General features: G+C 40.4%; 1 protein-coding gene across 1 annotated transcript in view; it reads right to left on the bottom strand.

Moving 5' to 3' along the window:
* Positions 1–17,719, bottom strand: part of ZSWIM5 (zinc finger SWIM-type containing 5) — a 253,756-nt gene that overhangs the window by 35,304 nt on the left and 200,733 nt on the right. Inside the window, exons 4-5 of the mRNA XM_029230688.1 lie at positions 16,751–16,901; positions 1,449–1,628 (exon numbers count right to left, since the gene is read on the bottom strand). Coding sequence (XP_029086521.1) covers positions 1,449–1,628; positions 16,751–16,901 — 331 coding nt within the window. The remainder of the gene's footprint in view (positions 1–1,448; positions 1,629–16,750; positions 16,902–17,719) is intronic.

Raw genomic sequence — 17,719 nt, 5'->3', positions numbered from 1 at the left:
TGATCTTGGGGTTGCATAGCTAAGTTATGATAGAAGATAGACTATTAAAAGACAGGAGGTCAAAGAACTGAAAGACTAGAATACTGAAAGTACCATCTATGTGGCTATTTAAATGATCAAGAATCATGACAGAAGTAGAGGCAGAGAGTAGTGTTAGTGAGCCAGTAACCAAAAATCTTCAAGGAATGAGGGGGCCTGCCCCAGAGGTCAAACGACCAAAACCTGGAGGGCAGCAGACAGCATATTTTAACAGCACTGACTTTAAAGCTGGGGGGTATTTTAGGAAGGAGGGTAGGACAATGATGTAGAAATGGCAATGAAGAATAAACAGGATGCCTATTGCTCCATCAGGCCCAAAGGTAAAGAGATGTGAGAGATAAATCAGCCACAGCTTGAGAAGACAAGAGGAAACAACATTCTCAAATATACTGTCACCAGTATACTGTGACAAGGAAGAAACTGCCAGACTGGAGGCATGTGTTTATACACATGTGGCTCTCTCTATACCAAACCAAAGTCAATACTAAAAGGATAGATTCCTGTGTTGTGGAGGTTAGATGAATGCCAGCAAAGGGTAGCTTCAAGTGGCAAAGTTGTAGGCTTTTCATCTCTCATTACCTTGGTTGCCTTAAATACACTGATAATCAATTATGGTACAGTAGACGAAGACCAAGCAAGAACAATAATTTAAGTGATTTCCTCCTAGAGGTTAAAAATATCAGTAGATTTATCGCTTAAAATAAAAGGGAGGACGTGTAAAATCAATGTCTGATAAAATCTACCAATAAAGGATCCCCATGGGCTAAAGAGCAATCAATTGCCAACAGCAAATGGCCTGAGTTAGATGAACTAAAGCTGATGTGAATGTCGATGTCCAGTGATACCTGGTCAGTGGGCTCAAAAGGCAGAGGGTACAATATCACTGTACTGGATTTGTCTTAAAATGGAGCAAGAGTCCTAGCCATATCTCGGAACAATGACCCCCTCCTAGAAATCTGCTGTATAAAAATTTGAGGAAAACAGAGAAAAGTAAGTAAGAAAGGCAACGGTCAGGACATTTTTTTAAGTTGTTTTTTTATTTTTTCTCCCAGGTCTTCTATCATTCCCTTGAGGTACGTCTTCTGAGCTAAAACCAACCCCAACTGAGGCCAAGATCCATTAGTCATGAAAAACTTGAAGAGGATTCATGAAGAGGGCTCTAGGAGTTTATGCTGGGCACTGTAAGGACACTCTAGATGTGGAAAAGGACAGCATCCTCAATGTCAAAGATACAAGCTTACCCTTATTTAAGGTTTGGCATTTCAAGACAAACAAAAGAACAGGCTTTTCTTATTTAGGATGACAATTCTGACAGTCCAAAAGTTGTCCAGACACCTTTGTTCTCAGGCTTTACCCTCCGACCTTTTGGAGTTCTAGGCATGAAGACGCTAAAATGATATCTGGCTCACCTGAACGGTGACTGGCATTCTGGGGAAGTGCGTTGGTGATGTTGGGCAGCTCATGCCCATAGTTCCCATCCTCCAGGGGACAGACATCCAGGTCATTCCACTTCTGCAGCTGCTGCAGCCAACAGGATTTTTCCTCCAATTTGCAATGTGGATTTAAAATGATGCACACCCATAACGCCCCTGGAAAAGAAAGCAACCCACATTCTTGACATCTCTCCTTTGATGTATGTCTAAGCCTTAATTTTTCAGTTTACTCTTTTCTTCCATTTTTTGTTGGTAGGAAAAGTTTCCAAAATATCAGCTTTTCTCAATATAAAAAACCAAATCTAAAAATAAACCAGCCCCTGGGCTTCCCTGGTGGCGCAGTGGTTGGGAGTCCGCCTGCCGATGCAGGGGACACGGGTTCGTGCCCCGGTCCGGGAAGGTCCCACATGCCGCGGAGCGGCTGGGCCCGTGAGCCACGGCCACTGAGCCTGCGCGTCCGGAGCCTGTGCTCCGCAACGGGAGAGGCCACAACAGTGAGAGGGAGGCCCACACACTGCAAAAAAAAAAAAAAAAAGAAAAACCAGCCCCCAAACCAAATCTGCTAAAGTTTTCAGAAATGCTTATTTTTCCTTTCCAAAGGTTTCTTAAAGCAAAGTGACTATCTTGATATCTGGATATATGCCCATGATGATGAACAAGACAGATTTGGGCTTGAATTCCGAGCTCAGATCTGCAGTCCAACAAACATTTATTGAGAGAGTTCTTGTTCAAGACCTTGTATTGGAGAATAAGACCCTGTTCCTACCCTTGAGGAGCTGTCCAATGGGGGAGATAGATAAATAAACACAGTGTCATTTGAATATGATAAGTGTTAAGATAAAGATATATTCAGGGTACAATAATAGCACAGAGGAAGGGCATTTAGCATAAGAAGGAAGGTGCTCAGAAAAGGATTTTAGTTGACCTTACACTTTCTGAGCTTCAAATCCCTCAACTGTAAAACAGATCATAATGTAAAGGGCCTAGCATATTATTTGGCACAGAGTGGAATTTAGTATTTCCCTTTTCCAGGGAAAATCGTTTATTTGTACTTGGATTTTGATACTGTTGATCAGCTGTGATGCCTTAAAACTATCACATTCTTGGATCTTCTCTGTCACTATAGCAGAGTATCACATATTCCACATAACCAATGAGTACTGTTTCTTTGACCACATCACCCTTCTTTGCAAGCAAACCTGCTTCTTATTTTCAAAGTTGGCTATGTGGCTGAGACACAAGTATTCTCAATCTCAAGTTAGCAATAGCCTGGCTGCAGAGTGTCTTAAGTTAAACATCCTTTGGGATGGTGTTACATACATAGACGGCAGTATATTCAGACACTATTTCAAGGCCCCTCAAAGTCAAATAGGAATGTTTTAAAAGACCATTTAAGCCTCAATTTCAGGTACTAGCTAGAGGTGATGAAAGTTCATTTCTATTGGCTCAATTCAGTTTTTCAAATCCACAATGAAAAAGAAACTACACTATGTAATATAATAGTATTATATAATGATGATTCTTAAGGGGATTATAATTAGGAGTCCCTCAAAAAATAATTATACTAAAGCATAGTAAATGCTATTATAACCACATATAAAATGCTATGAGAATATGTATGATGGAACAATTAACTCTGTAGGTGGGGTCAGGAAAAGTTATAACATTTGAGTTTGTCCTTGAAGAACAAACATGAGTTAATTCTAGTTAAAAAATGGCTAACTAAATACATATGCTCATCATCAGTCCCTCCTGATGCTTCACTAAAATGAAAGTAGAGGGATAAGAACAGGCATAAACTCACATAGACACATAGAATGGGAGAGATGAAAGAGAAGAGTCATAAAATTGGGAATCTGGAAGGCATGTGGATGAGAGATAGCTGACATAGCAGAAGAAAGTTGAAAACTCCATCAGCAGTTAGGAAAGCCCAGCAGCAGACTGATTCATGCTGCAGAGCCCCGCTGAAAGTGGGGCCGACATATAGTGGAACAGGTTAGAAGTTTGTCAAAGGTCTCAGGATCACAGACTTCCTCCTCTATTCAAGGTAGCTCAGTGCCTGTTCATTCTCTCTCCTGGAAGAAAACCAGAGCTTTACTCACTGGAAAGATAGATTCGGAGAGGCTCTGGATTGGGAATACTGTGTACAACTGAGGGTGAGGTTTCCATGCGAAAAACTGAGGGAGTAAGAAAAATATACATATTGTACAAATGGACACACTTACCCCCACCATCCAACCCTCTTTCCCTATTTGGTTCTGAGAAAACTGTGACAGGCTTATAATCCAGACATGGTGTTCATGTCCTAGTGTTTTGTGGAAGGTAGAACTTGTGAGTAACAAAATTAGCTGAGGAAATATCTAAGCAAAGTGTTGAAGGAGCAGCCTGGTTTCTCTTGACTGCTTATAGTAAAATGCAAGAAGAAAGAAATTATTTAAAGACAGAACTGTGAATCAAAAAGGAAGCAGAACTTAAAGATGTGGAACATGCTTAGCCTATCCACATTGAAAAGAATGAGAAAGCCTGTTTGGGAAAGAATATAACCGTGTGACCCTTAGAGAGGTAAATCTTCATCTTTTATTGTAGGGATAAAAAGAGAATCCATAGAATTAAAAAATCAAGAAAGAACAGTTATTTAGAAATGTGGAGGCATGTCAGAAAAAGCAGCTAAAAGAATTAAAAATTGCTCTTTCTGAGAAGTAGGAACTGACAATGTGAAGGAATATGGCATAGGAATATTGTTTTTTATTATAAAGTTTGTAGAACTCTTTGACATTTTAACCTGTATACATGTATTACTTCATTTTGAAAGAAGAACGAGAGATAAATAGGAGTGGTTGGGGCGGAGAGATCAAGGGACGGTATATACCCAAACAGGAGAAAGGACACAAGCGAAGACAAAGACGTTCTCATGAGTCATTTTAGTCTCTTTGGATATTTAGTCTATTGGATGTTTTTTCCTTTTGGTAGAAAATTTTTGTAATCTAGGATGTTAGCTTTTAGTACTATTGGGACTGTGAGTTCCTACCAATTACAGTGTCCTTTCTGAACACCAGGTGGCAGGAAATCCCTAATATATAGGAGGTAAAGGAGGTAAAAAATTTCTAACCGTGTGACAGTAAGAAAGATGCACAAATATTCAGATCATAAAAATTACTTTCTCTACTTTTAGAATTTAAGAATCCTAAAGGCCTGTATAAACCTCAAGAAAAAAATTTATTTCTTCACATTGTAGTCTTTTCCTATGGTGTCTGTGTTACACTGTTTGCTGGTTCTTGTAAAATTAATGTAGGGATAGGGTCCCACCCACCAACAAACAAAAAAGATAAGAAAACCTCATCATTTAAGATGCGGGAAGAGGAGCGCTAAGAACACAATTTTGAGGAAGCACCAATATTTAAGTAATGAGCAGAGGAGAAGGAGGAATAAGCAAAAGAGATTAAGAAAGAAAGATAAGAGAGATGGAAGAACCAGGAGAAATTAGTGACACACAAGCCAATTAGCAATGTCTAATGAGGCAGAGTGTCAGTATTAGTAAGAAACATTTACTTTACAGTTTAAGATGTGCTTTTTGTTTATAGTGAAGTAAAAGATTTTCACATTTAATCTTCATAAGTATAACGAGAACCAAAGAGAGGCCACTAAACTTGGCCTTATGAATGGCAAAATCAATAGGATAACAGGAACAGAAAACAGATTGGGTGAGTTGAGAGAGGCTTAAGAGGCAAAAAAAGCAGGGAACTAACTACAGTCATCAAGGAGTTACCATTTCCTAGGCACTGAAATATTAAAAAGGGGATCCCTAGAAAGTGAGTACTTTCACCTGTAAGTTTAAAATGAGTTTTCTGTTTTATTAAGTCATTATGGATTTGTTTTAAAACAAACTCAAGAGATTGCTGCATCTCTAAGAAAGAGACAAGGCAAAAAATCCTGCAGGTGCCTACATGTAACAGGCATGTAGGGACTGTGTTACCATGATCCAAAAGCAGATTTTCCAGCAACTTAAAAAAAGCATCACCTGAGGATACGGGGAGGGGGAAGGGTAAGCTGGGACAAAGTGAGAGAGTGGCATGGACATATATACACTACCAAATGTGAAATAGATAGCTAGTGGAAAGCAACCGCATAGCACAGGGAGATCAGCTCAGTGCTTTGTGACCACCTAGAGCGGTGGGATAGGGAGGGTGAGAGGGAGGGAGACGCAAGAGGGAAGAGATATGGGGACATATGTATATGTATAGCTGATTCACTTTGTTATAAAGTAGAAACTAACACACCATTGTAAAGCAATTATACTGCAATAAAGATGTTTAAAAAAAAAGCATCAAAAACTCTAACCAAGTGTAGGTACTATGGAAGTTAAAATTTTACATAATTATTATATATTAAATATAATAAATAATAGCGACTATTTCTTTTTATGGGCTACGCATTATAATAGGCACTTTATATATATTATCTTATTCAGTCTTCCAACTGTGCGGGTCAACAGGACTTGGATTGGGTGTAGAAGGTAGAAAACAGAGGGAACCTAGGATGACTCAGATTTTCTTCTTGAGCAGCTAGATACATCTCACGACCCTGTACTGAGATGGGGAAAATTAGGCCTTGGCGGGAAAAATAAGAGTTCTGTGATGGTCATGTTAAGTTTGAGATGTTTCTTAGACATGGTGGGAAGCTGGACACTGAGCCTACAGCTCAAGAGAAAGGTCAGAGCTAGAGACATAAATTTGTGACTTGCCTACATCTAGATTATATTTAAAGCCATGGGACTGAATATGATCACTTAGGTACAGAATGTAGACAGGGCAGTGGGTACTGCAGAATACTCAATATTTAGAAGGATTGAGAAAAGGAAGAGGAGCCTACAAAGCAGTCTGACAGAAAGTAGCCAGAATGTGGGAGGAAACCCAGGAGGGTGTGTGAGGTTATGAAAGCTAAGAGAGTACGTTTCAAGATGGGTATGGTCAATTTTATTGAAAACTGCTAAGAGGTCAAGTAAAATAACAACAGAGAAGTGGCCACTGCAATATGGAAGTCACTGGTGACTGTAGCAAGAGCTACTTGTCAGTAGAGTGGCAACAATGAGCAATGGAAGCTCAATTGCAGTGGGCTCGGGAGAGAACTGGAGGTAAGCAAATGGAAAGAGTGACTGCAGACATGGTTTTCAAGAAGTGTTGTTTTGTGGGATAGGGAGGGTGGGAGGGAGGCTCAAGAGGGAGGGGATATGGAGATATATGTATACGTATAGCTGATTCACTGTTTTTTTTTAACATCTTTATCGGAGTATAATTGCATTACAATGGTGTGTTAGTTTCTGCTTTATAACAAAGTGAATCAGCTATACATATACATATATCCCAGTATCCTCTCCCTCTTGCATCCTCCTCCCCTCCTCCCTATCCCACCCACCCTTCTAGGTGGTCACAAAGCACTGAGCTGATCTCCTGGTGCTATGCGGCTGCTTCCCACTAGCTATCTGTTTTATTTATTTATTTTTACATCTTTATTAGAGCATAATTGCTCTACAATGGTGTGCTAGTTTCTGCTTTATAAGAAAGTGAATCGGTTATACATATACCTATGTCCCCATATCTCTTCCCTCTTGCGTCTCCCTCCCTCCCACCGCGCTAGGTGGTCACAAAGCACCGAGCTGTTCTCCCTGTGCTATGCGGCTGCTTCCCACTAGCTATCTATTTTACGTTTGGGAGTGTATATATGTCCATGCCACTCTCTCACTTTGTCCCAGTTTACCCTTCCCCCTCCCCGTATCCTCAAGTCTATTCTCTAGTAGGTCTGCGTCTTTATTCCCGTCTTGCCCCTAGGTTCTTCACGACCACTTTTTTTTTTAAAGATTCCATGTATATGTGTTAGCATACAGTATTTGTTTTTCTCTTTCTGACTTACTTCACTCTGTATGACAGACTCTAGGTCCATCCAACTCACTACAAATACCTCAATTTCGGTTTTTTAATGGCTGAGTAATATTCCATTGTTTATATGTGCCACATCTTCTTTATCCATTCATCTGTCGATGTACACTTAGGTTGCTTCCAATTCCTGGCTATTGTAAACAGAGCTGCAATGAACATTGTGGTACATGACTCTTTTTGAATTATGGTTTTCTCAGGGTATATGCCCAGTAGTGGGATTGCTGGGTCGTATGGTAGTTCTGTTTTTAGTTTTTTAAGGAACCTCCATACTGTTCTCCATAGTGGCTTTATCAGTTTATATTCCCACCAAGAGTGCAAGAGGGTTCCCTTTCCTCCACACCCTCTCCAGCATTTATTGTTTGTAGATTTCTGATGATGCCCATTCTGACCGGTGTGAGATGATATCTCATTGTAGTTTTGATTTGCATTTCTCTAATGATTAATGATGTTCAGCATTCTTTCATGTGTTTGTTGGCAATCTGTATATCTTCTTTGGAGAAATGTCTATTTAGGTCTTCTGCCCATTTCTGGATTGGGTTGTTTGATTTTTTGATACTGAGTTGCATGAGCTGCTTGTAAATTTTGGAAATTAATCCTTTGTCAGTTGCTTCATTTGCAAATATTTTCTCCCATTCTGAGGGTTGTCTTTTGGTCTTGTTTATGGTTTCCTTTGCTGTGCAAAAGCTTTTAAGTTTCATTAGGTCCCATTTGTTTATTTTTGGTTTTATTTCCATTTCTCTAGAAGGTGGGTCAAAAAGGATCTTGCTGTGATGTATGTCATAGAGTGTTCTGCCTGTGTTTTCTTCTAAGGTTTGATAGTGTCTGGCCTTACATTTAGGTCTTTAACCATTTTGAGTTTATTTTTGTGTATGGTGTTAGGGAGTGTTTTAATTTCATTCTTTATATGTAGCTGTCCAGTTTTCCCAGCACCACTTATTGAAGAGGCTGTCTTTTCTCCTTTATCAAAAATAAGGTGACCATATGTGCATGAGTTTATCTCTGGGCTTTCTATCCTGTTCCATTGATGTATATTTCTGTTTTTGTGCCAGTACCATACTGTCTTGATTACTGTAGCTCTGTAGTATAGTTTGAAGTGAGGGAGCCTGATTCCTCCAGCTCTGTTTTTGGTTCTCAAGATTGTTTTGGCTATTCGGGGTCTTTTGTGTTTCCATACAAATTGTGAAATTTTTTGTTCTAGTTCTGTGAAAAATGCCAGTCGTAGTTTGATAGGGATTGCATTGAATCTGTAGATTGCTATGGGCAGTAGAGTCATTTTCACAATGTTGATTCTTCCAATCCAAGAATGTGGTATATCTCTCCATCTATCTGTATCACCATTAATTTCTTTCATCAGTGTCTTATAATTTTCTGCATACAGGTCTTTTGTCTCCTTAGGTAGGTTTATTCCTAGGTATTTTATTCTTTTTGTTGCAGTGGTAAATGGGAGTGTTTTCTTAATTTCACTTTCAGATTTTTCATCATTAGTGTACAGGAATGCAAGAGATTTCTGTGAATTAATTTTGTATCCTGCTACTTTACCAAATTCATTGATTAGCTCTAGTAGTTTTCTGGTAGCAACTTTAGGATTCTCTATGTATAGTATCATGTCATCTGCAAACAGTGACAGCTTTACTTCTTCTTTTCCAGTTTGGATTCCTTTTATTTCTTTTTCTTCTCTGATTGCTGTGGCTAAAACTTCCAAAACTATGTTGAATAATAGTGGTGAGAGTGGGCAATCTTGTCTTGTTCCTGATCTTAGACGAAATGGTTTCAGTTTTTCACCATCGAGAACAATGTTGGCTGTGGGTTTGTCATATATGGCCTTTTTTATGTTGAGGTAAGTTCTCTCTATGCTTACTTTCTGGAGGGTTTTTATCATAAATGGGTGTTGAATTTTGTCAAAAGCTTTTTCTGCATCCATTGAGATGATCATATGGTTTTTCTCCTTCAATTTGTTAATATGGTTTATCCCAATGATTGATCTGTATATACTGAAGAATCCTTGCATTCCTGAGATAAACCCCACTTGATCATGGTGTATGATCCTTTTAATGTGCTGTTGGATTCTGTTTGCTAGTATTTTGTTGAGGACTTTTGCATCTATGTTCATCAGTGATATTGGCCTGTAGTTTTCTTTCTTTGTGACATCTTTGTCTGTTTTTGGTATCAGGGTGATGGTGGCCTCGTAGAAGGAGTTTGGGAGGGTTCCTCCCTCTGCTATGTTTTGGAAGAGTGTGAGAGGGATAGGTGTTAGCTCTTCTCTAAATGTTTGATAGAATTCGCCTGTGAAGCCATCTGGTCCTGGGCTTTTGTTTGTTGGAAGATTTTTAATCACAGTCTCAATTTCAGTGCTTGTGATTGGTCTGTTTATATTTTCTATTTCTTACTGGTTCAGTCTCAGAAAGTTCTGCTTTTCTAAGAATTTGTCCATTTCTTCCAGGGTGTCCATTTTATTGGCATATTGTTGCTTGTAGTAATCTCTCATGATCCTTTGTATTTCTGCAGTGTCAGTTGTTACTTCTTTTTCATTTTGAATTCTATTGATTTGAGTCTTCTCCCTTTTTTTCTTGATGAGTTGGCTAGTGGTTTACCAATTATGTTTATCTTCTCAAAGAACCAGCTTTTAGTTTTATTGATCTTTGCTATCATTTCCTTCATTTCTTTTTCATTCATTTCTGATCTGATCTTTATGATTTCTTTCCTTCTGCTAAGTTTGGGTTTTTTTTTTTGTTGTTCTTCTTTCTCTAATTGCTTTAGGTGTAAGGTTAGGTTGTTTAGTTGAGATGTTCTTGTTTCTTAAGGTAGGATTGTATTGCTATAAATTTCCCTCTTAGAACTGCTTTTGCTGCATCCCACAGGTTTTGGGTCTTCGTGTTTTAATTGTCATTTGTTTCTAGGTATTTTTTGATTTCCGCTTTGATTTCTTCAGTGATCTCTTGGTTATTAAGTAGTGTATTGTTTAGCCTCCATGTGTTTGTATTTTTTACAGATTTTTTCCTGTAATTGATATCTAGTCTCATAGCATTGTGGTTGGAAAAGATACTTGATACGATTTCAATATTCCTAAATTATCAAGGCTTGATTTGTGACCCAAGATATGATCTATCCTGGAGAATGTTCTCTGAGCACTTGAGAAGAAGGTGTATTGTATTGTTTTTGGATGGAATATCCTATAAATATCAATTAAGTCCATGTTGTTTAATGTATCATATAAAGCTTGTGTTACCTTATGTATTTTCATTTTGGATGATCTGTCCATTGTTGACAGTGGGGTGTTAAAGTCCCCTACTATGATTGTGTTACTGTTGATTTCCCCATTATGGCTGTTAGCTTTTGCCTTATGTATTGAAGTGCTCCTATGTTGGGTGCATAAATATTTACAACTGTTATATCTTCTTCTTGGATTGATCCCTTGATCATTATGTAGTGTCCTTCTTTGTCTCTTGCAATAGTCTTTATTTAAAAGTCTATTTTGTCTGACATGAGAACTGCTACTCCAGCTTCCTTCTGATTTCCATTTGCATGGAATATCTTTTTCCATCCCCTCACTTTCAGTCTGCATGTGTCCCTAGGTCTGAAGTGGGTCTCTTGTAGACAGCATATATATACGGGTCTTGTTTTTGTATCCATTCAGCCAGTCTATGTCTTTTGGTGGGAGCATTTAATCCATTTACATTTAAGGTAATCGATATGTATGTCCCTATTACCATTTTCTTAATTGTTTTGGGTTTGTTATTGTAGGTCTTTCCCTTCTCTTGTGTGTCCTGCCTAGAGAAGTTCCTTTAGCATTTGTTGTAAAGCTGGTTTGGTGGTGGTGAATTGTCTTAGGTTTTGCTTGTCTGTAAAGGTTTTAATTTCTCGATCGAATCTGAATGAGATTCTTACTGGGTAGAGTAACCTTGTTTGTAGGTTTTTCCCTTTTCTCACTTTAAATATGTCTTGCCACTCCCTTCCGGCTTGCAGAGTTTCTGCTGAAAGATCAGCTGTTAACCTTATGGGGATTCCCTTGTATGTTATTTGTTGTTTTTCCCTTGCTGCTTTTAATATTTTTTCTTTGTATTTAATTTTTGATAGTTTGATTAATATGTGTCTTGGAGTGTTTCTCCTTGGATTTATCCTGTATGGGACTCTCTGTGCTTCCTGGACTTGATTAACTATTTCCTTTCCCATATTAGGAAAGTTTTCAACTATAATCTCTTCAAATACTTTCTCAGTCCCTTTCTTTTCCTCTTCTTCTTCTGGGACCCCTATAATTCGAATGTTGGTGTGTTTAATGTTGTCCCAGAGGTCTCTAAGACTGTCTTCAATTCTTTTCATTCTTTTTTCTTTATTCTGCTCTGCAGTAGTTATTTCCACTATTTTATCTTCCAGGTCACTTATCTGTTCTTCTCCCTCATTTATTCTGCTATTGATTCCTTGTAGAGAATTTTTAATTTCACTTATTGTGTTGTTCATCATTGTTTGTTTGCTCTTTATCTCTTCTAGGCCCTTGTTAAACGTTTCTTGTATTTTCTCTATTCTATTTCCAAGATTTTGGATCATGTTTACTATCATTACTCTGAATTCATTTTCAGGTAGACCACGTATTTCGTCTTCATTTGTTTGGTCTGGTGGGTTTTTACCTTGCTCCTTCATCTGCTGTGCATTTCTCTGTCTTCTCATTTTGCTTAACTTACTGTGTTTGGGGTCTCCTTTTTGCAGGCTGCAGGTTCGTAGTTCCCGGTGTTTTTGGTGTCTGCCCCCAGTGGCTAATGTTGGTTCAGTGGGTTGTGTAGGCCTCCTGGTGGAGGGGACTAGTGCCTGTGTTCTGGTGGATGAGGCTGGATCTTGTCTTTCTGGTGGGCAGGACCATATCCCGTGGTGTGTTTGGGGTGTCTGTGACCTTATTATGATTTTAGGCAGCCTCTCTGCTAATTTTAGGCAGCCTCTCTGTGGGGTTGTGTTCCTGTGTTGCTAGTTGTTTGGCATAAGGTGTCCAGCACTGTAGCTTGATGAGTGTTGAGTGGAGCCAGGTCTTAGTGTTGAGATGGAGATCTCTGGGAGTGCTTTCGCTGTTTGATATTATGTGGAGCCAGGGGGTCTCTGGTGGACCAATGTCGTGACCTCGGCTCTCCCACCTCAGAGGCACAGCCCTGACACCCGGCCCGAGCACCAAGACCCTGTCAGCCACACGGCCTTACTACATGTGACATACTCTGATTTCTTCTATTCTTCCAACCTCATGATTGATAACGTTTGGGGGAAAGAATGATATTCTGTTCAAAATTCAAGTCAAAAACTTATCCACGCATCGATTTCTCAATCCAGGATCTTGATAAATAACCATCAAGCCTTTAAAATCCTTGATAGGTCTGTCTCACTGAATGGTTTTGATCTCATTACTTCCTTTTTTGAGCTAATGGTTGAAAATGGGGGTAGCTTGTAAAACTGGTAAAATATTGGCTTTGATGCTTCCTTATCAACATATACACTCTACATGAAGATTCTTGGGGAAACAGAAGGCTGCTGGGTACTGGTTCCGATGGGTAACAGTGCCTTAGGAAGTGACGGAATGACTGCAGGCACTGAGAGTGAGATCACAAAACAAGTTTGTGCTGCCTCCTGGTGGCACCTGATTCACAGGTGCTCAATAAATGGCCATTACTTTCACTAGTCCATAAATTCACTGGGTGCTCCTGGGATTTTTTCTTGAACAGCCACAACAGAGGTCTGTCTGCACGCTCTGCAGTCTTCACACAACCAGAGAAGCAGGGTGACTGCACCCCCTGTGCCACATCCACGTGGCAATCTACATCCTTTAGGCCCCCCTAGCCCCGCCCAGAGACCTTCCACAAGGCTCTAACCCAGGCCTTAGCCGGGCCCTGAGGGACAAGGCTGTGAGGGTGCCCACCTGGAGTAGAAGCTCAGATTGGGCACTGCACTTCCTGGGACCCAGGCAACCGTTGTCCTCGGGCTGGAGGAACTGTGCGCAGCTTGATTCACTTTGTTATATAGCAGAAACTAACAAAACATTGTAAAGCAATTATACTCCAATAAAGATGTAAAAAAAAAAAAAAGAAAGTGTTGCTTTGAATGGAAGAAGAGAAATGGGGCAGTAATTACAGGGGGATGGGACCATCAAAGGCACTTTTTTTTTTGAGACTGAAACTATTAGAGCATATCTGTATGCTGATGGAACTGATCCAGTATTGAGGGAGAAATTAATGATGCCAGAGAAAGGAGTAACTGAGGAGCAAAATTCTTGAGAAAAGGAAATGGCATAGGAACCAGAGCAAGTATGTAAGGAGTGGCCTTTTATGGGAGCAGAGATACTTTATAGGTTTTAAAAGAAGATTTTTAAAAGCATATATGGGGGCTTCCCTGGTGGTGCAGTGGTTGAGAGTCTGCCTGCCGATGCAGGGGACATGGGTTCGTGCCCCGGTCCGGGAAGATCCCACATGCCGCGGAGCAGCTGGGCCCGTGAGCCATGGCCGCTGAGCCTGCGTGTCCGGAGCTTGTGCTCTGCAATGGGAGAGGCCACAACAGCGAGAGGCCCGCGTACCGCAAAAAAAAAAAAAAAAAAAAAAAGCATATGTGTACAGACATGGAGAGATGAGAAAACTTCATGTCTGATTGCTTCTGTTATCTCTGGTTTAGGAACTGAAGGTAGTGAGCCCACTCCTCTAAATTCCTACAATCCCTGTCGAGGCCCTCCCCAGAGAAGCAGGCCTTGTGACCAGTAAGGAACCCTCAGAGTAGTCAAGGGAAGCATGAATGCACTTGCTCTAGTGTCTGACCCAATAAGGCTTCTCTTAGTGCAGTGTTTTTCAAAATGTGGTCTCTGGAACCGTGGCATCAGCATCCCCAGGGAATTGGTTAGAAATGCAAATTATCAGGCCCTACTCCAACCTATGTAATCAGAAACTCTGGGGACAGGGCCCAGCAATCTGTTTAAACAAGTACTCCAGGTTATTTTGAGAAGTTTGGGAACCACTGTCTTTGCAGAATGCTGAGAGTTTCTTGGAAGGTTGATATAGCAATTTCGTAGATATGAAAATATCACAATCAAGAGCTTTTCATAATGAACCTAAGTATATGACAAAAGCATTAAAAGCACTGGGATCTAGCTCTGCTTACTTCCTCTTACCTACCTTTGCCCCAAAGGCCAAGCCCAAATCCACAAAACAATCCCATGATTGTCACAGAAATTATTCCCAAGAGATTCAGGCCTCAGATGAAACTGACTCTCTGAAGGCTAATTTCAAATTCTTAAGAAACATGCACTTTGGGGGAAAATAGTACATAACAAGGTGAAATTGAGGGAGATGTTACAGAAGGATGTTTGATTTGGATTCAGACAGATTGGGGTTCCGGCGTTAGAGCCACCACTTACTAGTGTGTGACCTTGAACAAATAACTTTTTGGAGCTCATTTGCCTCCCCTAAGCTGATATGTTACCCTAGAAGGAAGTCCATGCCTACAATTCCTTCTGAGGAAAGAGTATAAGAAGCTGTTCCCAACTTGCCATGCATTGTGACCCTGGTCACAACTGGTTGGACCAGTAACTTTAGACTAATAGTTCAACATTCCTGTACTTCAGAAAGTGTGATTGTGTCAGAGAGACAGTTTTCTATAATTCTTTATTTTATTCTGTATCCAGAAGTAACCAGAGCTGTCTCTGTTTCTTTGCAACAAACACACAATTACCTCATAGGTTTGTTATGAGAATTACAGGAAACAATGTGTGTACAATCTTTAACACAGAGTCTGGCACATAACGCTCAATAATGTAGCTCTTCATTATTAATGAGAACTCCAAAGCCATTAGTGCCCCAGGTGATATCAAGAAGCCTTAGCACCCAAATCAAAATCCCACCCTCAGTAGCCCCAAAGTAACCAAGTATAGTCCCAGAGTCATTAAGCCTCATTCCCCATGGCTTTTAGCCCTAAGACTATAATGTATATGCTTCAGGGGAATTCACTAAAATCCTAAACTATAGTTTTTTTTTTTGTGGTACGCGGGCCTCTCACCACTGTGGCCTCTCCTGCTGCGGAGCACAGGCTCCGGACGCGCAGGCTCAGCGGCCACGGCTCACGGGCCCAGCCGCTCTGCGGCACACAGGATCCTCCCAGACCGGGGCACGAACCCGCGTCCCCTGCATCAGCAGGTGGACTCTTAACCACTGCGCCACCAGGGAAGCCTCTAAACTTTAGTTTTTTTCTTGGGCTATTTTGTATGAGTGGAAAGTTTGTCGTTGCTTTCTGGGCTGGAGGGAGTATGGAGAAGCTATAACAGAACTTTTAGAATATGTCATATGGAAGTTTTCCAGTATAACCCAAGAGTGGGGCCATGACTGGATAGTGAGTTCAGAGTATGGAGGATTCTGCAAACGGGGAGGAACTGAGTATTAGCCCTGCAAAACTAGCCTTGGAACAGGGGAATGATAAAGAGAAATAATGACTAAAGAAGATGGCCTTGATGAGAAGAATCTAGAACAGAGAAGCCAGTCAGGGGGCCACAGGTCTAATTTAATCTAAAAGTCCCAAGGCCCTCAACCAGATCAGTGGTGATGGGAAGTAAAAAGTGTGAATGGACACTAAATTGCATTCTGAAGGTCAAGGAATCAAATTAATTTGGTGACTGAATGTAGGGAATGAACAAAAAATGAGTGCTTGACAACAAGTTTGGTAGAGTAAGAAATGGTGGTGCCAATGCCAGGTTCAGGGGAATCTCTTTTCACAGAAGCCCTGATTTCATTTTTGGGTTTCTCAAGTTTGAGGTGATCTGGAGATTTTTTTCAGGAGAAATGGTCATAGGGCAGTTGCTAATATGAGACTGGAACTCAGATAAGTGGAAAGAAGATGAGGATGAGATCATCATAAAGGAAACTCTGAAGCCATGCTATTGAAAAAAAAGAGTTCTCAAAGGAGTACAGAGAAAGAATAGAAGTCCAAGGCCCAAGTCTTGGAAACTGCCTTATGTCTAAGAGGTTTGTCTGGGGGTGATAAAGAAAAGCAGACCCAGGGAAAGCAAGAAAAGTGAGTTTGGTAAGTATCTGGAGAGCCAGGCTAATGCCATGGAACAGAAGCCAAGGCAAAAGGTTTTCTCTCACCAAAGGCTTCTATGTGGTAACATGTGGAACAGAATGCAGATGTCAATAGCAAAGCACAATGCTGTGGAAGAAACACAAGTGAGTTCAGAATTACTCTGGGTAGCCTCTGTAGAGCCTAAATCTTCTGCCAATTGGGCTAAAGTTCACTTAGCAAGATCCATGTAATGACTGATGGCAAGTGTTCACTAACACTATTGCCAGGGGGCAAGCTGATAGGATAGACAGAGCACTTCTCTGAGATATGCGGACTTACCTAGCTCATCCCAGAGCTGCCTGCACTTATCTGTCATGGTTGTTCCTTGCTGCCTCCAGAGTGTGAGTCGTGGGTCAGCCATAAACTGCTCAGTTATTAGCGTCAGCATCCTGGCTCCATTGGAATCTCTCATCCGCAGCATCTCTCGAACCTGACACATAAGGAGGGGCAAGAGTCGGTGACTGCACATCATGACAAAGTAGGAGGAGAAAGAAGGGGAGGAGAAGATGAAGTAACTAAGCACAGCATATCCAAAGAGCCAAAAAGAAGGCCTCTTGTTCTGTATGTAAGTTCTTTGCATGTATCAAGAAAGGCTGCTGTGGGCAATGAGATACCACTTCACACTCACAAGGATGGCTAGAATCAAAAAGCCAGATAATAAGTGTTGGCAAGGATATAGAGAAATCAGAACCCTCATACATTGTTTGGCGGGAATGTAGAATGATGTAGCCACTTTGGAAATCAGTCTAGAAATTCCTCAAATGATTAAACACAGAGCTACCATATGGCCTATCAATTCCATGCCTAGAGAGAAATGAAAATATATATGTCCACACAGAAACATTGTGCAAGAATGTTTATAGCAGCATTATTTATAATAGCTAAAAAATGGAAACAATCCAAATGCCCATCAACAGACAAATGGATAAACAAAAAGTGTGGTATCCATATAATGGAATATTACTTGGCCATAAAAAGGAATGAAGTACTGACACATGCTACAGCATGGATGTGTTTTTAAATACTTTAAAATACTATTCCAGGAGAAAGAAGCCAGTCCAGAATAGGGAAATCTATAGAGACAGAAAGTAGATTAGTGGTTGCTTAGGGCTGGGGGAGTGGGGCATGGGGAATAGGGGAGTGGTAGGTAGAGGGTATGGGGTTTCTTTTTAAGATAATGAAAATGTTTTAAAGTTGACTGTGGTGATAGCTGTACATATCTGTGAATATATTAAAAACCATTGAATT

The sequence above is a fragment of the Monodon monoceros genome, unplaced genomic scaffold (assembly GCF_005190385.1).
Source record: "Monodon monoceros isolate NGI ecotype Baffin Bay Population unplaced genomic scaffold, NGI_Narwhal_1 Super_Scaffold_18, whole genome shotgun sequence".
In the NCBI taxonomy this organism is placed as follows: Eukaryota; Metazoa; Chordata; class Mammalia; order Artiodactyla; family Monodontidae; genus Monodon; species Monodon monoceros.
This window is presented reverse-complemented; position numbering and strand designations above follow the sequence as displayed.